This window comes from Cupressus sempervirens, chromosome 9 (genome assembly GCF_028749045.1).
Source record: "Cupressus sempervirens isolate cs-2001-9-10 chromosome 9, ASM2874904v1, whole genome shotgun sequence".
Classification (NCBI taxonomy): domain Eukaryota; kingdom Viridiplantae; phylum Streptophyta; class Pinopsida; order Cupressales; family Cupressaceae; genus Cupressus; species Cupressus sempervirens.
The window spans coordinates 435,882,190-435,906,693 of NC_143126.1; the positions used below are offsets into that span (position 1 = coordinate 435,882,190).

At 36.0% G+C, this 24,504-nt stretch overlaps 1 protein-coding gene across 2 annotated transcripts in view; it reads left to right on the top strand.

Annotated features, from left to right (window-relative positions):
* LOC149539167 (kelch repeat-containing protein At3g27220-like) overlaps positions 1 to 24,504 on the top strand; it is a 101,229-nt gene that overhangs the window by 41,004 nt on the left and 35,721 nt on the right. For both annotated transcript variants that reach the window (XM_089800494.1, XM_089800495.1), the window contains exon 2: positions 13,736 to 13,921. In XM_089800494.1, coding sequence (XP_089656620.1) covers positions 13,736 to 13,921 — 186 coding nt within the window. The remainder of the gene's footprint in view (positions 1 to 13,735; positions 13,922 to 24,504) is intronic.

A 24,504-nucleotide genomic window follows, 5' to 3' on the forward strand; every position in this document is an offset into this window, starting at 1 on the left:
TAGGCATGAATTAGCCTTTAGAACACCAATTTACATGATTTAGACCATTTTGACCTATTTGACAACTTTTTCACATTTGACATCTTTTTGACATCTTTCCCCAACTTTTGCCAAATGACCAAGTATAGTCTCCAACCTATGCACAAGGATGTAAAAACATCATAGAGGACAACATAATTCAAAACCATACCTTTCTTAGGTTGGTAGGGTATAAGACCCACAATTCCTAACACCCAAAACACAAACAACCTAAAGCAAGAAAACCTAAAGACCTAGAGTGGATTGAACCTAGCCAACTCCACCAAGGAACAAATTCAACCATGACCTTGAAAGGTCCAAACTCACACTCTTGACTTGGCTAGAGTCAGTACATGCCAAAATAAAAACTAGAAAACAAAACAAGGAGCTTTGACTAAGTGCTCTTCCACCATACTCCCCCCAAACAAAAAGAAGTTAATCCATCCTTGGATTAAGTAAGGTGGAATCAATACCCAACCTCTTAAAGTCTGTTTCTCTAATCCAAGCAACATCAACATCAGTCTTGCCAAACCATTTTACAAGGTGTTCCATGTAGTGCTTCTTCCTAGTCTTCTTGTAGATCCTTGAATCTAGTATCTTATCTGTTGTCAGAGGTGGAGTAGGAGTTAAGTGCAGGTTTGTTAGGTCTTGGGTGACCTCTTGAAAGTCTTGACCAGCATCTTGAACAGGTCCTTTGTATGAAATCAGATTTGCAACATTGAAGATTGGTGACAATCCTATATCTTTTGGTAACTCGACCTTATAAGCATTGTTGCCATATTTTGCAAGTACTCAATCTTCTCATCTGTAGCTTGTGTGGTACCCCCTTTTGCAACCTTGCTTTGTTTAGATACACCATCACAAGATCCCCTATTTGAAACTGAACATCCTTTTCTAATGCATCCACCTTGTGCTTCAGTTTGTCAACATTTTCAATTAGTGTCTTCCTTACAGTTTCATGGACTTCCCTCATGGATTGGGCAAAGTCCTTAGCATAGCCACTACCTTGTGCTCCATCCTTCAATTCCCTTAACTCAAATACCCCTCTAGGATGCAAACCAGAAACTATTTCAAAATGACTCTTACGAGTTGATCTATTTACTGTGTCATTGTATGCATATTCAGCCTGCCCAATGAGTTGGTCCCATGCTTGATCATACTCCTTTGTGAGACACCTCAACAAGTTGCCAAGACTCCTATTAATCACCTCTGTTTGGCCATCTGTCTGTGGGTGATAGGAAGATCCAAAAGATAGGTTTGTTCCAAGTTGTTTCCACAGTGTCTTCCAAAAGTGGCTCATGAATTTGGTGTCCTTGTTTGAAACAATGCTCATAGGTAGTCCATGGATTCTAACCACCTCTCTGAAAAACAAATGAGCAATCTAACAAGCATCATGTATGGTCTTGCAAGGTACAAAATGGGCCATCTTACTAAACCTGTCCACAATCACATAAATGCTATCATAAACTTGCCTTGTCTTAGGTAAGCCAACTACAAAATCCATACTTCTGCACTCTCATGATCTGCTAGGAATTGGAAGTGGTTGATAAAGGCCAGCATTGCTGGATGTGCCCTTTGCCTTTTGACACACTATACAACTTTCCACATACTGCCTAATATCCCTATTCATCTTAGGCCAAAAATAGAACCTAGTAACTAACTCTTGAGTCTTGTTGATTCCAAAATGATCACTAAGTGCCCCATTATGCTTTTCTTGGATCAAATTCTCCCTCATTGACCCTCTAGGAATACAAAGTTGACTCCCTTTGAACAATAAATCATTCTGCAATGTATAATCAGAAAACTCACCATGAAAATTGGTTTTGAACTCCTTTTTCATGAAGTCACACTTCTCCAAGTTTATCATTAGCTTTTCTTCATGCAATTTCTTAAAAACAATTTGTAAATGCTTGATATGCTCCTCTTTAGTTTTGCTAAAAATTATGTCATCTAAATAGACAGCAACAAACATACCAATGTAATATGCCAATACTTCATTCATAAGCCTCATAAAAGTAGATGGAGCATTAGACCAATCAAATGTTATTACAAGCCATTCATACAAACCTTATGTGGTTTTGAAGGCTGTTTCCCACTCATCCCCTTCATTTATTTTGATTTGGTGGTAGCCACTTTTTAGATTTATCTTGGTGAAATATTTTGCTTCCCCCAAACAGTCCATTAAGTCTTTAATTCTTGGTATTGGAAACCTATACCTAATGGTGATTCTATTAATGGCTCTAGAATTAGTACAAAGTCTCCAAGTTCCTCCTTTCTTGGGTGCTAAAACAATGGGGACTGCACATGGGCAAATGCTTTTCCTAATCAGGCCTTGGTCTAGGAGCTCTTGGATTTGCTTGGCAATTTCCTCATTTTGTTGAGGAGTCATCTTATAGGCAGCTTTGGTGGGAAGGGTAGCTCCTGGAATGAAGTCTATTTGGTCGCTAACAAGTCTCTTAGGAGGTAGGGTGAGAGGTTGTCCATCACTAACAATAGCTTTGTACTCTTCAAGCAGTTCTTGTACTTAACTTGTTATCTTTGTTTTCTTGACAACAACTTCATCTTTAGGTTTCAAAACTAATGCAAACCTAGCTCCATCTCCTTCCTCTAGGGTCTTTAAGAACTCTTTCTCACCAACCATGAGCACATTTGGACTTGAGGTCTTCACCTCTCCTTCTATCAAGGACTGAATCTTGAAAGTCACACCATCCTTCTTGATTGAGTAGGCATTTTTGGTTCCATCATGTATAGCTTGGTTATCAAATTGCCATGGCCATCCAAGTAGAAGGTGGCATGCATCCATAGGAAGAATGTCACACACCACTCTATCCTTGTATCTCCTTATGGTGAACTCTACCCATGCTTGCTCTCCCACAAGAATATGTTGTCCTCTATTGAGCCATGTGACCTTATATGGGTTGGCATGTGGGATTCTTTTTAACTTTAGTTTGCTAACTGCCTCTTCATTAATTATGTTATCTATTGAGCCTAAGTCAATGATGACTCTACACACCTTCCCCATGATTTTGCATCTGATTCTAAAGAGTGCCCTTCTTTGACTTGGTTCTTCTTCTTAGTTGCATCAACAACTTCTTCTCCTTTTGCTCACCCATTTCTTTGGCTAACTCTACATTAGTCACCATTATTGATTCACCTACTGATTCTTCAGTCTGAAACATCTAACCACAAGCCCAATCTTTGTGGCTCTGATACCAATCTGATGTAATAAGATTGTTTCCACTAGCCCTTACTTCCACTAAGGGCCTCCTAGGCTTCTCTCCTATCCTATTAGGGTTCTCCCTTGTCACCCTATCCTCAGAAGATTGCTTATTTATCCCCTACACCTTCCTATCCAATTACACCAATGAATTTCCTACTTGCATTCTCCATTAAGTCACTTCAACAAGCCTTCCAAGCTCCCATTTTCACCAAACTTGATCCACCTTCTACAAGGAGTGAGGGATTCATCCTTAAGGGTTTTGGACCTCACCTATACCCTTGGTCTCAAAATCCATAATCTTCTTTATCGATTTCACCAATTTAGATCAAACTGGCCTAGAAAGTCCTAATTGAATTAGCCCTCCAATGTGGGTTTTTGGACTAATCTCAAAACTTTTCTGAATAGGGTGGAAATCCAATCATGGATTCGAGTACCCTTTTGGAAAAAATAAAAGATTTAGTGGGTCTTAGATTCCCAATCTATCCGTACACTCCTTGCTGTTTTTGTGCCTAAAAACAAAGGTTTTTAACATTGCCAAACAACATTCATTAGGGTCTATTGAAAACCTTAGCAAAATTGATCATGGAAGCTTGCCATTTCACTTGGGGCTTCCTCACACATCCCTCCTACAACTCACAGATTGAATCATCTGATGAATTCAACCTACTCATATCCACTTGTTAACTCTGTGACCAACTAGCCATGAATCAAAGGCTTGCCTAGGGCATCAAATTAAAAACAACTGCCATGTTTTTCTAGGGCTCTCCCTTGCTATGTATACTGTACAAGGGCTCCACTCCCATGTCCCCAAAAACCATGGTGATTCCATGGTGAGGATTCATGGAGGAACCATTTTCCCAAAAACTGCCAATGCAAAACCAACGACTAGTCTATGTACAAATGATTTCTCTTGAAAGGGTTGACCGTCTACGGGAAACAAGGAGAGGATAGGTAAGGGCATTGCATAACAAGCAATATAATAGGTAATATAAATAAAGTCAAGAGATAAAACACTGAAGAATAAGTTGATTGCTTTACCAATAATAGAGCAACTAAGCAACAACCGCCTCCAAAATGGATGAATCAGCAACAAGGAACGAAGAAAGGCAACTAGAAATGCAACACCACAAAAGACCTCCATTGGATTGAAATCACTTAGAGAGCATACCATTGGAAGGAACCAAAAACCGTGACAGAGACCGCAATTGTAAGAGTCACCACCATCTGATAGAAGCATTGTAGAACAAACAATAGGTAGCACATTCCACGGAAACTGCTCAATTGAACATATTGCACATAGTATGGGTAATCAAAGATGTGAGGATCACGCCGAATAGGAGTAGAGCTTGACAGGTGTCAAGAATGAAAGAACCACATAAGCCATTGGGCATTTCTAAAAAGAATGATTAGTAGAAAAACCAAGAACACCAATTATTGTTTTTTTTTTTTTTCCTTTTTTTAAATATTATTTCATTATTTCATTTTTGATAACAACAAATGACCGCTAGCAAGCCAGTTTTCAATCACTCACCGCTTAATGGTGCTATAAAAACAGTTTTTACCAATAAGAATTTATTTTGCTGTTAATATCCGCCGGAAACCAGTTTTCAGATATTAACTTGCCAACAATGCCCGAAGGTTTTTATTGTTGGATCTTTTATTGTTTTTTGTCTTTTTTCATTTTTTTTTTCAATAACTACATAGAATGACCAAAGAAAAGAAATCCTGACATGAATGATGAAGAATGATACCATCTAAAACTTAAGTTCCATCCATGACCCCACAAAAGACATTGTTGAAACTAGATTGCAGAAGGAACTGGAGATTATCACCAATGATAACCATAACATAATTGGAACCACAAAACCAATGCACTAGGAACAATCTTCATCCATGTATCTCATGCCATCGAATCTGAAAACTACTTGGAGAACTCTAGAACACACTAGGACACTTAGGTAAGAGAATTACTCACAAGGATGATGATCCTCACTAGACATAATGTTCCTATAATGACAACCCATGATCACCTAGCGTGAAGTTGTGCTATCCAATCCTTTTGATGAATAAGTCCATTTCATGAAATAAATACCTTCATTATCAAAGACAAGGTGGTGGAGTGAAATACCAACTATAGTCTCTAATGTGTCCGTAAAACTTCAAAGAGGAGGAGACACATTTTGAGGAAGGAATATTTCTAAATTGTAGCTCAACAAAATAGTAACACATTGTGCATGGATCTCATAAACCCAATTGCATAGTGTCCTCCATGTGATTGAGTACCCGAGAAAAAGAAAATCCCATCTCAAGGTGATGAACACCTTATACGATGCTTGTGATCTCAAATATTGAAGCACATGTGAAACTGATATGTGCCAGATAGCTAGCAAGCCCACACAATGTTAACAAAGCCAACATAGTGTGTTTTGCAATGCTTGTGTAGAAAAACATCATCAACTGGTATTGGTACTAAGATCATCCCACCATATCAAGAGACCTATAACCATATTCTCAAAACCAAGCATATCAGGTATAGTAAAGCAATTTTTTCCTATTAATAACCCTACCATTAAGTGAGTAATGCATTTTTACAAATGATAGGTAGAGTTATTAATATGAATAAACAGTTGATAAAAACAAATGAATATGATTACAATGAATTATACTAATGTCAATCAACATAGGAATACATACCTCGATGTGGTCCAAGAATCACACAATGAGGTATATTAGAAGTATCAATGAATATTTATTATGAATCAATCAAGAATTAGAAAAGTCAAGGGATTACCCCCAACTTAACTTCATACTACAAGTGCATGAGAATATTAAACCAAAGAAATTGGATAACCAAAGATTTCAAAATTCAATGGATATCCCCCTAGCTTAACCCTAGCTTAATTTCATATTACAAAATCATGGAGTTATTAGGACAATCCAAGCAGTACAAAGAATCAATATTGACAAATAGATATTAATACTTTGATTCTTTTGGAAACGAATAGTCATCCATTTGCAACATATTTTATTTGGCCATTAATGCATATAATCTCGTATGATTGTGCTTAATCAATTATTGGTCCCAAACAAGGTTGCACGGGTACGTGGGTACGGGAACGGGGACGGGTACGGGTACGCATATTTTTCAAAATAGGGGACGGGGGTACGTGTATGCCTATTTTTTCTATATTATTAATATTTTATAGAAAATATAAAAATCAAAATATATGTCATGAGTCATGACATTGAGCATTCAAAACAAGAAATTTGAAATATATATATATGCTATTGCTGAATGTTTAATGTTTAAAGTATTTTTCATAATAGGGGACGGAGGTACTTGGGTATGTCAAACTTATTTAAAAATTATACCTTTATATTTATAAAAAATCTGAAATTATGAGTCATGACAATGGTTTTTCAAAACAAGAACAGTGATAAAGTTTGCAAATGTAATGTATTGTTTTCAGTTTCAGATTTGCTATATGTTTGAAATAATAATACATGATAAATGCTTAGATACATAACAAAGAAGGCAGACTTTAAACATGAACAAGAGGATCCTAAATCATATAACAGTGACATATTGCAAATGATAAACTTATGACTTGAACAGTGATAAAGTTTATTGTTAATGAGTACCAAAGTTTCAAACTGATTTGGTATTGAATTAAGTTTGATAAACAAGCTAATACAAAAATAAAAAACCAAAATCAGAATCTTAATCAAGGTCCTTAGCTATGATGCTCTCCACCGAGTACCCGGTACGTGGGATACGTGTACCCGGTACTTGGGTACGTGGGTACTCGGTGGGTACGAGTACCAGGGGTGTGGGTACGAGTACCCATGCAACCTTGGTCCCAAATCAACAAGTATGTGAGGAATCCACATTTTAACCATAGGCCTCCAAATATTGATATGGATAGGTATAAAAGCAATAAAATATAGATTTTGGAGGATTTGGCAACACATTTGTGGAATGAGGAATGCATATGGTTTGTTATTACTTAGTGTATGGTTAATGCAAACACACACATTTATGGGCCCAATAATTAGAATTGACTCAATTTGAAGTATGGCCTCATTTGTGTGTATTTGTGATTCACTAAGTAGAAAAGAAGAACAAAGTTGATTATAGTTCAATAAATTATATTGTTCTTCTAAGTCAATTAAAACAAAATCACATCTCTTATATGCATCAATACATTCCAACATTGCTTTACCAATTTCAAGCACATGATTAGATGGTAAAGGGATCCTTGAAAGTTTATATGCAGTTTCAACCACCTTATTATGGAGTGTGTTATGAGGCATTATAGTTGCCTTTGGTGGATATGGTGGAATGGGTAGAATATGATGTGAATGGGATGGTAAGGATTGTGGGAATAAGGAAGACAGGTAGGACATAGATGGTAAGGATGGATATGGTGGAATATAAGAGGGATATACGGGTTGTTGTGAGCATGCATGATTACATTTATTGTACATACTAGGTGGATAATTATATTTTGAAGAAATATTTTGTCTTTCCAATGAAATAGAGTAATACATACCTCGATCTTCTTGATTTTGAGTTTGAAATTGTTTATCGGTTACAAGAACTTATCCACTTTCACCCTTATTATGGTAAGACTTACAAATAGCTTGTACCTCATTCACCATGTTCTCGTGGTTATTGGAGCATTTGCACTTATCATCCTTCTTGTAACAAATAGAACAATAAATGGTCAAATTTTCGGTCTCAAAATCAAATTGTTGTAAAAATTCATCAATTATTTGCTCTTGTTTAGATGTAGAAATAACATTTGGACATACATGTGACAATGGAAGTTCAAGATTGTTTAAGTTGCATTCATTAGTTAGAGAGGGTATATAAACATCACCTTTGATCGACGCAATTTCCCCACCAGTTTCTTCTTTTGTTTTTAAATTTGCAAGCGGAGATTTGGGGGCGACAACACCTAGTGGGGTTAAGGGGCAACGCCCCTTGCGGGGTCCTAGGGTAGCGTCGAGGTGCGCTCCCTGTCGCAGTATAGGGTGGGGTCAAGGGGCAGCGCCCCTGTCACCAAGCACATTTTGCCTCTTGCGTTCCCTTCAAATTTTGCATTTTTGAAACAATTTTCACCCAAAATTGATGTACTTGAACAACCTTGAAAATGCATCATTTTTAACATTGTTTTCTTCAAAATGGCTTATTTTCTTTACCACAATAATTCACAACTAGTGATAATGTAAAATTGAATCTAATTTCTAAGACCTACTTGCAAACTCTAAAACAATGCATCTATATGATTTACACAAGCAAATTAAGATTAATTACTTAAGCAAGGCTAACAATTGCAAAAGCTTTCATCCTAACACAATGTTCCTAACTCAACTCATCAAGCTAACATGCCTTTGACACCTATCTCCGACAATGACGCCAAAATGATAGGCCAACACTTGGGCAAATAATAAGAAAGAATTAACAATTTATGATGAAGTTCAGCTTGGTCTATACGTGTCAATCCGGGGGCTTAATCTTGTGAATGGTGTCTGGGCGATATGCTATCAAGGGGTGCAGGTTGTGAGTTGAGTGATTATGGATGTGACTAGAACACGCTAAAACAAGCCTACAACAAATCAAAACAATTTTGATGACAGGAACTGTCACTTCTTGGCGACAAAACATCAGAAACAAAAATCTTCCTGGCAACAACAATACTAACAAATGTAACAATTCACAAATCCAATGAAAATAAATCTAAAAGAAGCAAAAGATCATCATGCATGCACAACTAATCTATTACAATATTTTCTAAATGCAAATCTGATTTGACTTTCTATTTTGTCTCTTGATGAAAACGTGACAGCAACTCAAAATGTGATAGGAGCTATCAATAATCTGCATAATAATAACAATAGTTTCCTGTATAAATTCCAAATCATAAATTAACAATATGAATTATTTCTATTAAATGAGTGGAAATATGATAGAACATTAGTAACCATATCACTCAATAATAATGATGATGCTAATCAGATCGGAAAACTAATAAGGAAATAATAACCAAGGTAAACTATTAATTCAAAATGAAACATTATACCATAAAAACTCAAACACACCAAATTGAAATAGATTAAAAATGCACCAAAACTAATTAAAATAAACTAATGCACACCATACAACTGAAAATAAAATATCACTAGGCAATCTTGGAGTGGGCCCTGCCTTCTCAAAATATCCGGTGATAGAATAAATATATCTTCTACATTGCTTTAATCATCAACAATACTATTCCATTCACCATAAATATTATAGGATTGCCAAGAGTTTCTTTCTGTAATATAAATTTTCTCACAATATATATATTTTCCTCTATCCCTTGGGCAATTGATGTTACAATTTATAAGAGAGTTTGGGATCTCTATTTTCAGAAATATCAATCTATATTGTTGTGCGGTTATAACTATCTCTGAAAATCACGCATGGTGCAATGGTGGAGAAGTGAACATGGGAAATGGGAGGTCGACGGTTCAATCCGTCGGCCCTCCTTTCTTTTTATGGGCAATATTTTATTTGATTTTGTCTTTTAGTGCAAATAAGACAAAAGCACATGGCAGGTGGATTTGGTGGGATTCGGCACCTTCAATTTCAAATTGACCACACGTGTCTCAACAACCATGCATGGTTGAGTGGTCATGTGAATAAATAGGATGAGGGAGGTTGCAAGTTCAAATCTTCCTCCATTCATGTTTTAACAAACAAGATTCCACTCTCTTTTTGACCATAAACTAAAAACAAGTCTGTTACAAGTATATATATCGAATTATATGCAACATAAAATGGGAAAATCGTATAAAAGGGGAATAAAAAAATGAAAATTAAGGCAAATGGGAGGGATATATAAGGGTATAATTTAGGACATAAATGTCTCTCATCAAAATGAACTCTAAACGACTTGAAGTCTAAAATAAAAGGTACCGTAACAACATGAGCAATAAGAATCCAACACAAAAATGAGCCTTTCAATCCATTAGTCCATACAAGCAACCAAGAAACTCAAAAACTCTCAAAATCTGGACTATATTTCGTGGATCCACTTGCAAAATTCTACTTATTACAACCTCCAACCTTTGGAGTGGGCTCATTTCATGGTTTTATAAGTTCCTCAAGAGGTTGTAGATAGTTAGAATAACCATCAACATCTTTCTTGCGTTATGCAACTTTCCTATTAAAAAGTTAAGCAACTTTTCAAAATTGTGGACAACTTTGACAACTTTTTGCACTTTCGAGCAACTTTGCGTTCCTTCATTTGGGAACTTCCAAATTTGTCCATTATGACCTATTTATGATGTCTAGGCATGATTTAGCCTTTAGAACACCAATTCACATGATTTAGACCGTTTTTACCTATTTGACAACTTTTTCACATTTGACATCTTTTTGACATCTTTCCCCAACTTTTGCCAAATGACCAGGTATAGTCTCCAACCTATGCACAAGGATGTAAAACCATCATAGAGGACAACATAACTCAAAAAACCATACCTTTCTTAGGTTGGGTGGGTATAAGACCCACAACCCCTAACAACCAAAACACAAACAACCTAAAGCAATAAAACCTAAGACCTAGAGTGGATTGAACCTAGCCAACTCCATCTAGGAACAAACTCAACCATGATCTTGAAAGGTCAAAACTCACACTCCTGACTTGGCTAGAGTCAGTACATGCCAAAATTAAAACAAGGAGCTTTGACTAGGTGCTCCTACCCCAGTCCGGGTCTCAAAAAAGTGGAAAGCAGCATTTTTATCTAATAAGAGTTTGCAGACTCAAAATCAATATATTAAATAAGCAGTTTATATACTTACCAAATATTGTGGTATCAAGTATGATGTATAGCAATCTGATTTGGCTGATTTGTTATTTGACTTTCATTTGATAGGATGTACGAATGTATGCAGATATTCTATTGCTTCAAATGTATGCATAATTAATAATGAAGTAAGAATGCATGCATAATTAATGATGATGAAGATTCCTTTAAAGCTTATAGCCAATCTTCCAGCCCATTAGGGAGGGGAAAATGTACATACAAGGAAATAAAGTAGCATAAGGGTTCATTTGAGTAGTAGTAACCCTGAGTGGGGCTGGGAGGCCGAATGGTGGGTTTCATTACATGCTCTTAGGCTTGATGGTTAGGATTGAGTAACCTTGTATGATCTTCATAGTCCGCATGGGTTGCTGGGAACAGCCTTAAGGGAATTCTATATGTACATTATGTAAATTATAATGATAGTAGAAAATTCTCTTTGTAACTTTACTAGGATGATATGCTTATTGATTTTTCTTAATGATAATTAACCTGATTGCAGGCTCTAAAGTGAGATATAAAGTTGACAATTTGTATTCTTAAATATAGCCATATCTTATTTGGGAATTCTAGGGCAATATAGTGTAGGTCCCAATAAGGGACATTACATAAATTAGTATAAGTCAGTATAAGCTTAGTATAAATTGACACAAACTCTGTATAGCCTAGTTATTTTTGTTTTAAAAGCAAAATTTAAATCAGCAAAATAATTCATTTATAGGGGGAAATTAGTGATTCCATATAAAAGATTGCTATAAATGAACAAAGACAATGCTCAAAAATCCAAATTTTTGAAGTAAAATTGTAATTACTACTAAATACTGTCAAATTATGAATTGTTTACTCTGGTTGCTGGATTTTAGTAGATAAAATGAGTTTTAATGCCTGGGGAAAACAAACTGTTTTTTGACTAGCTTACCCTATAAATTCGCCTAAAAATCCTTTTAATTAGCTCAAATGTATGTGCTGATATAATGTGAGGAAATGAGAAGTTAATTGGCTCTTACAAGGAAAAAAACCCATAGACTTTGAGCATGTTTTGTGTGTCCTAACTCCTAAGTGTCTCCCACATGCATGCCATATCCCATGAGTCAATGGCATGAACTCGCATTCAGTTCTGTGAAAAGCACTTGCCAAAAAATCAACGAGTAATCACCAAGAACTTGCCATAACAACTTAGTGAGTTACTTAGCAGGACAAAAATCTCGCAAGTACTTACTGAGTTTGCAATCCATGCTTTGAAGTTTGAAGTTTATTAACTATTTAGTGTCTATTCGATTTTATGGGGCCAAAAGCATCTCTGAGAAGGAAGGTGCGATCCATAAGGATCAAGAAAGGACTAATTATATTAAGTAAGATCACTTTGGGAAAGATCAGCTAAAGAAACTCTTAATTTTCTGTTCAAGGCAAACCAATATTGCTCTTCTGAAACCATTATTTGAGGATTACTTGTGGGTTTGTCACAACTGGTGGAGAAGTGGAATTTGAAACGAAAGGATTATTTTTACCCTTAAAATATTGTGGTTAGTAGGTTACAGATCCTTCAAGTGCATGAGGGGGATGCTCCAAAACTTCTAAATAATGGTGGAGAGTATGTTTGGGGTCATAGGAGGAAAGAATGAATGGAGTTGTATCTGCCATTAGCACTCATTTTTTTCTGTTATAATTATCATTAAAGTAGACAATTGATTGCTCCTACTAAACTGGGTTTTCCTCAGGGTTCCCAGAGTAAAATAGTTGAGCCTTTTTTGTAGGGAATGCTTTCATTTCTGTTACTTCCATTTTTTAGATTTTCAACAATATTCATGTGTGTTTAATGCTGTAATGTGTTAATCAAGTGGAACAGTAGAAAATAAGTTTTGATTCAGTAAATTCTATTTCCACTTGAGATTTCATTGGTCATTAAGCCATGACTAACATAGGATAACTGTGACAGTATTTTTTAAGTTCTTAGCATACTTGGTAGAGATAATTGTTTATTCAATGTGGAGTTTTATTTGACGATTCCTCCTTCTACTTGGCCCACCTTGGAAATTATGCTATGCTAATATTATCCACATTATAAGCTCTGCATGCTTGAAATCATTAGTATTTTCACATCAACTTTCAAGATATTAATGTCTCGTGGAAAGTTTTGTTGCTGCATGTTGATCTCCTGTTTTTCCTATTCTTCCTATTCTTTTATAATTATTATCATGTGGAACCATCATTCATTTCAACAAATGAGTACTTGAATGGGTAGTTAATGACTGCTTGCATCGATAAGGTCATATGGGATCAAGCTTGGGATCTTTCAGCTTGTAGCATGTTCCTGTTACATACATGATATCATTTAGCATTACAAAACAGAACTAACATATAAAGGTGGTGTGATACCATGCTCGTTCTGCAATTTCTCTGAGGTCACAGACAGTCTGGAGCAAGGAATTTGTCTGTTCTGTTTGATTGGGCATTTAGCAGATGGAAGCTCTTCAATTGGATTGTGTATCAAAACCTTCTCAGAACTGTTTTTTATTGTTTAATTGAGAGCCTAGCAATATGTATATCTTGTTCTCATTGTATTGTGTGTTGTGTGGGAGTTTATATGTATGTCTAGGAGAGAGACTGAATTTTACCCTGTTGTTTTCTCTCTTGTAAGCTTAGCTGGAAAATGTCAAGGAAGAAAGAGATACTCAGAAAGAGGAAGTTAAGAATCTTCCAAATGAAGACAATACCCTTGAGCTGGAGTGGGAGGAGATGGCAGAAGCCCCTGTACCACGCCTTGACGGAGCAGGAATACAAATTGGGAATCTTTTCTATGTTTTTGCTGGATATGGTACAATAAACTATGTGAGTTTCTTATTTACTGTAATGATGCCGGGCAATATATTAGAACTATAATGAAGTAGTTAAAAGCTGCTCAGTCAATTATTGAAGGCATTTTAATTTGGTGCTAGCTATGCTCCAGACAGAATGCACCAAAAACAATTTTTTTTTTCTTCAGATCTCTGAAAATACAGTGATTTTTTCTCAATTTTTTTTTTCTGGTTTCAATTACAAAACATAGAGATCATTTAGAACAAATGCTGAAAATTTCAGTAAAATCCGTTGTGTTTTCGATTCTTTCAATTTTGGTCAAAGGTGCATTTTGTATGGAGGATAACCGCATGCTTTTAATTTCACATCTTCTACATTGCTGAACTTCTTATTTGTGCAAGCTAAATATTTCCCATGTAAACTATAATTCTTTGTGGACCTAAGATCATTATCATTTTGTTGGTAAAAAATAACATTATACAGGTTCGTTTTTCAGGGATTTTTCTTGATACCTTTATTCAACAGGAAAGTGAAGTTGCAGGCAATGTCCTATGGAAGAATATTTAGTAGTAAGGGATTCATTAAGTGATAAGGCTTTGATGCATGAAAATGTTTGTTGTAAGGGTCTTTTGGACTCTCCTGTTTCATGCTTCACAATACAAGGAAAATTGCTCTCATGTTTTTCCTCAGTGCCCATATACCTAACCCTTTTATACTCTTTGGGTGAATATTTCAAACAACACATATCACTTCCCAACCTTTGGAGCATATTTTAACAATAATGCAACTTTTCACCTTCCTCGTTTCTTATTTTTGAATATTGTTTAGAATTTTGATCATGCATATCAGTAGTTACAAATCCAGCTTGAAGGAAATAAACATGTATTATTAGAAAGGCAGAAAAATAATATGGATCTACATTCAATCATGAATAAAAAAAGCAAGAATTGCCAAAAAATACCCCACTAGATAGATGGCTTAATAAATTTTGGAATACCTGACCACAACCCTTCTCAAAAATCATTGATATATGAATAAGCTGTGATAAATGGGGATAGGATGAGATTTAGTTCCTAGCAACTCGCTAGAGATCCATACCATTCCTTGTGAATGCTATACATCTCTAGCATCTGTATTCATTGTTTGGCTGTTTAATAACCTAACCTTATGATGCAATTTTTTAACACAAAATTAGTAATAAATATTAATTGAAATTGTTTTTTCTTTTCTTATTACCTAATCTCCTAGGAAGGTGTGATGTCCCCATTTTTGGTGAGCTTCTACAGTTGATCGATTCAGTTCATTAGAGCGATCCTTGTGAGTTGACAGAATGTTTTGGGGGTCTCAATGGTGGACTTACTATTTTTAGTAGTTCTAAATCAAGTGGTTGCCATATTTGGTAGTGCAGATGGTGGCGCTGGCAGTTGGTCATCGCCTGCAGTGGATTGGGCTATTAATGACATGGGCTCATGCTTATTAGTTAGATTTTAAAATCTCATTATTATAATAGCACTTTATTATAATAATGTTAGAAAATGATGTTGTGTTGGTGAAGCTTCTTAAGTGAAGTCGCATTTGGGAAACTTTGTGCCAGTAGGTGTAATGTCCCCTGCTTAGCCAATTTGGATATATGTTGTCGTTAGCCCGTTCTTTCATGGTCCCGAGGGCTAACCAGGACTTCAAATGGGATCCGGAAGGTTATTTGGCCTAGTCAAATTTAATTACAAGCCAAATGGAGTTCATTTGTTGGGTTTCGGGGAGGACTTACTATTTTTTAGTAAGCCAATAGGGGATGCAGACCTTCATTTTTTCGGTGGCAGGATGAGATGTATTATGTCAAGCTCTTTCCGATGAGCTATTATATGTGGGATTCCAAATTTATTTGGTATATTATTTTAATGTTTGAAGTTATAACGATAAAAGTGACTATTTAAATTAAATATTATAATGTTTCATAAAGTCACTTTATAAAAATCAAGTTCCCCCTTTTAAAGTACATACATGGGCATTCGTAAAAGGGAAAAGTAACATTAAGACTCATGTATTATCCCACATTGGCAAGAGGGAAGTGTAGAACTAGTGAGGAAGGGTTAAAAGAAAGATGATAGCTCTCATTTGGGGCATGCTTGGATATTATGTGAATTTGGCGATTGTGGAGATTTTCTCCTTGGGCTTGGAGGACGTAAACCCTCTGTGCTATCAATCTTGACGCCATTGAAAGATATGGTATTGAGATTTGTGTTGGAACTTCAAGGTAATTTATATTGATATCTATTCTCTATTTGGTCGAGTTTTACTGTGCTAGGAAGAGTTCGGGTTTTGGTAGTTGGGAATGAAGAGCCAAATTATAAATCTGGGTTGTTGATAGAGTTCGAAGTTCATAGTATTTCCCAGGCTGTTGTATATGTTACTGGACGTCTTTATTGAAGACATCACTCAGCGTGGCTAAGTTTGTGGCCGAGCTATAGTGACAGCGCTACAGTGCCGAGCTACAATGACACAGCTATAGTAATTGCTATCTTGTTGGAAATCAGATTGTGAGGTATTTGATATTTTATTTGAAGGAGATTGTTAGTTCCTTGGGAGTTTGATTTGAAGGAATAAGGGCTGGGTTGAAGATAAACTGCTGGTAAATAATTTGTGTCTATTTTGGAGGGGCTGCAAATCAGTGTTGTGGCTGACTAGTGACTGCATAGAGGCGTCTGATAACACACAGAACCAGTACGACTAGGTCTGGAGTTTGAACATTATCAAAGCGATCTGCTGTTGCTTGGAAGGAGACATCATTGAATTTGAAACTATTGCTGGAGTTGTCTCTTGTGAGTAACTGTTACATTCTTGTCAAACCTGTGTGAATCTTATGTTGGTAATTACCAGGCTTGCAATTGTCTGATACTTTGATTTGTAATGCAAATTTCTGAGATAAATCTGAATGTTGGAAGCTTTAAAAAAATAGCACTGAAGTTATGTTTATGTAACTCTTGAAGTATTCATCTTGTTATTTAATTATTTATTATTGAAAGTAACAGTAAGCAATAGTTTTATATCAACAAACATTTCATCCATATTGGAAAGAGACAAATCAGAAATCTCAGCTACTAGACTGCATGCAAATTGTTTGACAAAATTTCTACAAGCTAACGGATTCAAAAACAAGCCAAAAAATAGGGTGGCCTATTACAGTAGGGGTTATAAATATGACCTCATTTTGATGGAAAAGCATCCGATTATTGAATTATCTATTTGCTTTTGTGGTTATGTGTGTATTTCTTGTTACATCCCAAAATTTGACCTAATTTGAAATATAGCCGTTGAGGTTCACATGAAGTCAGTTGGCAGTTTAATTTGTTATATCCTGGCGAAATGTTAAGATAGTCGTTATGATTTCAAGTGAAGATAATATGCTAGTTGATCGTTAATCACAAATTCATGGAATTGAGATGAAGGTTAACTGTTATGATTATTTACGATTAAATAATTTATAATTTAATTACAAAGAATTTCTTTGCAGGAGACACGTCAAAGGGGTGGAAACATTGTTAGAAAAGAAATAGGTAGGAGCATCACCGTCACTGAGCAAATGGGTTGAGGACTTGGCGACTTGAAACATGATACATCTGCGGGACCCGCATGAGTTATTTAAATAAATAATTAAATTAAATTAATTGGGTTAAAATAAATAAAAATGTATCTCAAAGGATTTTAATTTATCTTTCATCATATTATTTTAATAAATATTTATATACGTGCATATAAATATAAAAATGATTTGGCATCATTATATTTTAATAATTTAATAAAGTGATGTTTACATGTACATTTATAAATATAAGATTTTAATAATAATATTTGAAATATAATAACATTTGAATTATAATGTTCGAATTTTAATAATAATGGAATTATTATCTTCCAATTCTATTCTTTCTTTTAATCGATTAATATTTGGCAATTCAAATTGTTTTTCAATCTTTCCAACTTCTCTTCCAACCTTTTTATTTTCTTATCTTTAAATTTGAATTTATGATGTATTCGAATGGTCATCTTGGAATTTGAATGGTATATAATCTTGTAAACCGGTAGAAGCCAAGAAATCACGTCTTCTCTTATTTATTTGAAGTCGTGAGTGGAAGGGGAGATCTTTTTGGAAGCTCCCAAACAAACTTCTTGAAAAAAAAACGTATGTAAGCCAAGGAGTCTCGGCTTAACTATTAAGGAGCCGTGATTGGGATTGAAGGGAGGTCTCTCTTTCACATTCTCGGTTCTCTCCACCATTTTCATTGTGCTGAATACTCTTTCCTTACCACCGAACATTACACTATTTATACTCTCAAATCTTTGCATTTACATCAAAAAAATCATCTGCTGTTGATACCAATATATCCTCTGGTGCCGGAGTGAAGCTAGAACCAAGCTTCAGATTTGCGGGAGATCAAGTTGCAATCAAAGTCGCTGGTCATGCTCTTGTTTGGTAACCTTTGATAAATTGACTTAGTAGTGTTTGCCATGGCAAGTTTTATACTTAGAAACAGTGATATGGAACCGATTGTACCTGAATTTAGCCGAATGTAACAAAATGCATGCAAATTTCCATCCCTTATTCTTTTATTCTGCTCTCTCTCACTTTGATTCGACATGTTCTTCTCAGCGGGTTAAGACTGTTTAGTAGAAATAATCCAATATGCTATTTGATGTTGTCTGAGGTATTCATGATACCAATGTCTAATGATCTTGAGCTTACATCAAATATGCAGCCATTGAAATAGAGATAATTATGATTGTTGAACAAATCCATGTGATTGCAATGTAATTCTTGGCTTGAAATCAGAATATTGATTCCATAATAGAATTTAGATTTTATCTCAAAACTTTGTTTTAAAAGGTGGTCATATCAGAGCAAGCTTATACAAAAGTATTTTCCATACGCCTCTAAGATAAGGGGTAGTATTCTCAAGAAGAACCAATAAATAATTTACAAAGCAAATTTAATCTTTGCTAAGCCATAGACCCAGGTCGGGCTCACTATGGCTGTGAATATAAAATGTATCTGTACTCTTATGAAAAACAAGTATTATGAGTCTTATGTTGAAGCCAAGAAAAAAATAGTACGGATCCATAACCATTACACCGTTGGATATTAGACTTAAACAATCAAATTCTGGAATCTTTAAAGAACATGATCATGTAATCATAGATTGTGAAATGCTAGATGCATGTAATCTTCTTGTATAAGTTGGCAGAACCAATTGTTCTGAGAATTCCTAACACCTGGGACTCACCCGGCTGTGTAGCCAAGAAAACGGGTGATGAGGTGAAAGAAAGGAATCTGTAATAACAAGATTTAGTATCAGTTATGACATTTCAATGTTTATCATTTTAGTAATTAATTAATAACTCATGCATAATCCTGTTATTGTAATCTCCTACTGCCAAGTTGTATGGTGTGTTAATTACCAAGATGCCCAGTGTATTGCAAGATGACCTGTGTCTATTCTGGGTAGGGAGGGCCTTTCTCGTTAGAGATTGTGGGGATAAGATTTGGTCCGAGGTTGGGTGGTTAAGCCCCTGACAATGTTTCACCTCTCCATAAGTTACCGGACGTGCATCGGACAAAGATAAGTCATACATTCAATTGGTTGTCGGGAACAGTTAAATAATTGGAAGGAAAGGAATATGAAATTGATTGAGTGATGACTGGAACCCTAAATGATACAGTGGTATTGGGAGCCCTAATTGAATCCGTGGTATTGGAAGCCCTATTGAATTAGTGGTATTGGAAGCCCTAATTGAATTCGTGGTATCAGAAGCCCTATTTGAAACAGTGGTATTAGAAGCCCTAAAAGATTCAAATGGTAATCGATGCCCTAATGATTACAGTGGTAAGTGATGCCCTAATTTTATATAGTGGTAATTAATGTTAATCGTCATTTGATTTTGATTTAACAATGTTGGATAGAAGTTGTTTCGTGATATTGTTATAGAGGTATTTGTGGACTAACCCGGGTGGTTGCAAAAGCATACCTAGTTTTTGAATTCGACGTTAGTTTCCATGGTATGTGGATTTCAATTTTTGTTGTAATTTCATTTGACAGTGTTTCAAGTTTTTAGTTAAAAATTTTTCTTTAACTGATTTTAGCCATCAATCCCTTCCATATGAACGAAACTGATTTAACTGACTTCCTATGATGATGAAGTGATAGCTATATTTCTTTGAGTATGTTAGTTGTTAATTAAGACCCAGGAAATTAGGGTGTTACATTTCTGAAGTTGTTGATTTATGTGCCCTTGCCGAAGTTTAAGGGTTGAATTGAAGGTGGTTTGAAAGTTCCAACTGCAAATAGTTGCTGAGGTAAAAACAATTTGCCCTCACTTCTTTACTGTTTATCACTGTATCTCAGAAGTGATTCTGTTGTGGAATAGTGTACAATTTGCTGTTGCCTTGACTTTCATACCGTACATGCTGTGACTGGGAAGTTTGCTAATGCTGAAGAAAATTGAAATTGGATAAATCCGAACAGGACACTATTACTGTTCTTTCCTGGGCATGAATTCCTAAGAAGATCTGGCTGTCTTTTAGAATTGTGTTAATTGTGCCAGAGAAACGATTCATGCAAGTGAATTAGTCTTATTTGGAGGGGTTTGAAGTTAGCGATTAGAAGCTACAGATTTGCGATTTTGTTTGGGGACAGCTATGTATGTTGGTGGCTCGTGTGGCAGCGTCTGGTATTACTGTAGGCTTGAGATCGCTAATTAGGGCCTTTGATCAATAAATAAGTGGCCTGCGATCTTGCTGAAAGGCCCGCGAACAGAGTACAGAGCCTGCGTAGAGTCTTAGGGACCTGCTTTTGTTGCTGGGGATCTGACTGACATTTTCCCAGCCTGTAATTGCAATTTCAGAGGCCGTAAGTCTGCTGCCTGGACCTGCGTTTCACATCCTTAGCCTGGTATTTGGCATACAGCTGGCATTGTCCACTGAAAGAGGCGTCAGTACTAATAGGAGATTCTAGGGTGCAGTTTGGCATTTACAGTTTGCATTCACAAGTGGAGATAAATTGACTATACCAGGTTCTTGGAATTTTTAAATTTTTTTCAAAAAAATTAAGAGCATATTGCACACTGGTATTCAATAAAATTCATTTCAGTTGCAGTTACTTTCATGTATTTGGCATATTTCCAAGAGACTCTGAAATTCCAACAAATCATTGTATTTATTTGGTACAGCCTGTTTCAGTTTCAAGTTAATCGCATTCCTTGTTCTAAAACCCCAATGGGCATAATCCAATTATAAGTTTAATGATAAATAAAATTAGTTGTGAGATTGTTTGCCAAATTGTGAGATTGTTAGCCAAGTGTTTGATAAAATACCAAACTGTTGGAAACTGATGTAGTTAAAGCTATAAGCTTGCTGAGGGTTTCTATAGTAGTATCAGAGCGGTTTCCTGCCAGCCTGCAGGGAATTGGGGCTCAGTATTTTTAGTGATCAGTATTTATTCAGAGTTTGTTCAAAGGTTTTCAATGCATTATTTTGGAATTTGGTATACAGCGTTCATAGATAGAGGCAAGAGGTTCATTCTAGGTAGACATTATACTTGTAGAGGACGCACTTCTCCACCTACGGATGAAGAATCTGAGATATGGTTCAGTAATGTGAAATAGCTGACTATGTTAGTGGAAGAGTTGAATCAAAATCACAAATGAATGACAAATCTGATCTCTAATCCAGAGGTTGAGGAGAGCGTGATATTGCTTTTTCAAAGAGAAAATTGATGATACATTGGCAACTACAGATGTGGGGGACATTTCTTATGAGACACCGCATGAGTTGGACATAGTAGAGGTGGAATGTGATGGGAATTCATGCCAGGTTGAGTTAGATGATACAGTTGTTGACACGAGTTCCTAGAATTGTACTTTTGATGGCGACACAGTGATAGTGGGACCAGGAGCATGCGATAATACTATCATATCAATAGCTACTTTTGTGCTAGTTGAGCCATCTACTGTGGAGTTTAGCAGTATGCAAGTGGTTGTAGATGTGTGCTCTAATGATACACATGTCATTGATGATGAGGAGAGTGATGTTGAGGCAAAGTCGTATTATAGTTCAGATTAGCACAATGGCAACGTTCACTTTGTGGACAATCCTATGTTTGACATGGATGCAACATTGCCTTATGACAACTTGCTGTTTGAGGTTGATGTTGATCACTCACCTGAGTGGAGTTAGGCTCAGTTTTCACCATGTGCAGACATTGTATAGTTTCCTGTTGTAGCAGTTCGTGATGTTCTTGTCTCCACAAGTTATGACGTGGTTACACCCATAGTTGAAAGCTCTAACTCGACAACAACTCGCCAAGCCCCCCAAAAGTTTAATTGGAAAAAATCAGCCATTTAAAAAAAAAACTCGGGAACCTTAAAAAATCGCTGAAAATTAATTAAAAATACTTTTTTTTTGCAAAATTTAATGAGAAGATGCATCTAATCAGTTAATTCAAGAGAACACAAAAGAAACTAGTAATGATACACATGTCATTGATGATGAGGAGAGTGATGTTGAGGCAAAGTCATATTATAGTTTAGATTAGCACAATGGCAACGTTCACTTTGTGGACAATCCTATGTTTGACATGGATGCAACATTGCCTTATGACAACTTGCTGTTTGAGGTTGATGTTGATCACTCACTTGAGTGGAGTTAGGCTCAGTTTTCACCATGTGCAGACATTGTATAGTTTCTTGTTGTAGTAGTTCATGATGTTCTTGTCTCCACAAGTTATGACGTGGTTACACTCATAGTTGGAAAGCTCCGACTCGACAACAACTCGCCAAGCCCCCCAAAAGTTTAACTGGAAAAAATCGGCCATTTAAAAAAAAAACTCTGGAATCTTAAAAAATCGCTGAAATTTTATTAATTAATTTTTTTTTTGCAAAATTTAACGAGAAGATGCATCTAATCAGTTAATTCAAGAGAACACAAAAGAAACAAGTAGAGTTTAGATATATATAAATGCATAGTTGGTACAAAATCGCATTATCATGTGGAATGTTGATGGTGGGAAGCAAAATAGTAAATAGTTTCAATCTGTCAAACTAGAAGTAAATACTAAATACATCAATGCAATCACATCTTCCTCTTTCCAGCTGTACTAGCAGGAAAGCGAGGGGGTCTAGTCCTTGAAGAAGTGCCTAGCATTGGGATTGGGCATGAGTTGTGTGACTGTGAAGTCTGTGGTTGTGCCTCCTCACCCGACATCCCTACTAACTGGCTTGACGTCCTGGAAGATGATGCATCTCCTCCTATATGTGGCACTGATAATGCCTCCTTTGAGCTTGAATCATCATCGTCCTTGTCCTTTATGTCATCCATTTTGAAATGAAAATCTCTTCCAACACCCCCCTCCATGGCCTACCTCTCCAAATCAACAATCTCATCCGTTGAAAACAATGGACTTGGCTTCTGTGCCGTCTAATCAGAATAAGAATCTATCTCTTCCAGATCAAGTGGACCAGGTAGTACTAAACTTTGTGTCCTTTTTATGCGCAACTTAAGATTATAATGCACATAAGCAAGGTCATTAAGCCATCTTTGAGTCATTCTGTTTCTTTTCTTGTGTAGATGGACTCAAATAAGCTCCAATTGTGCTCCCAATGGGATGCGCTACAAGGTTGGCATTGGACTCTGAGAGCAAAATTCTTTAAATTGGGGGTATTGCCACCCCAACTTGTCCACCAACCATCTACAAAACAAAATATAATAAGTTATAAAGCAATGAAAAAAGATAATCAAAAAACACAACTTATCAATTTGCAAAAGTTTTAAAGTTTGACGCTTTACATTGTGCTTGAGTAGCTCTTGCCCTCTTTGCTAGCATAGAAGATAACAAATTACCCCTCGATTCCACATAGGGTTTTTGTTCGGTCACAATAAGGTCTCTCTGCTTCATTGGATATCATTCTCTCAATGCATTTAGAGAGATCTTCTGTGACCTCTCCGTTAGGATTTAAGTAGGAATAATCAACCCTAAAACAAATAGAAATTGATATCAAGTCTTACTACACATCCTTAAAAAGTAAAGTAAAATGAAGTCTTAGTAAAATGTCAAGGACAATCATCATTTGGGGTTGAGGAAGTAGCCTGCTGCATGAATAGGTTGGTGGAGCATATTGTTCCACCTATCAATTATTTCCCAAATGGGTTCAAATTTGAGTCTGTTGGCCTTATCCGTGGCCTCATAAAGACCTCCCATTGGGGATTGTTGCCCATCACATATGTGCAAGACTCTAACCAGGGGCATAGACATCTACATTTGAAATTTGAAAAATACAAATTAGTTAATAACATAGTAAGTTTTGAATTAATAATGAAACTTGAATCAACTAAAAAATATAATGTTTTGATTCTTGAAGTTACCTCCACAATCTCCTTAGCCTTTGCAAAAAAATATCATCAAAGACTATTCGTGCCACAACGTCTCCTTCGGGCTTCTTTGAGTAAGGTGAAGCAACCCAATCAGCACACAAACATTTGTTTCAAAGCCAATATGTGGACGAGAATATTTGCAATGTCAAGAACATCGTTGCAAACCTTGTCATAGTGGGTCTCACCAAATCTTTTC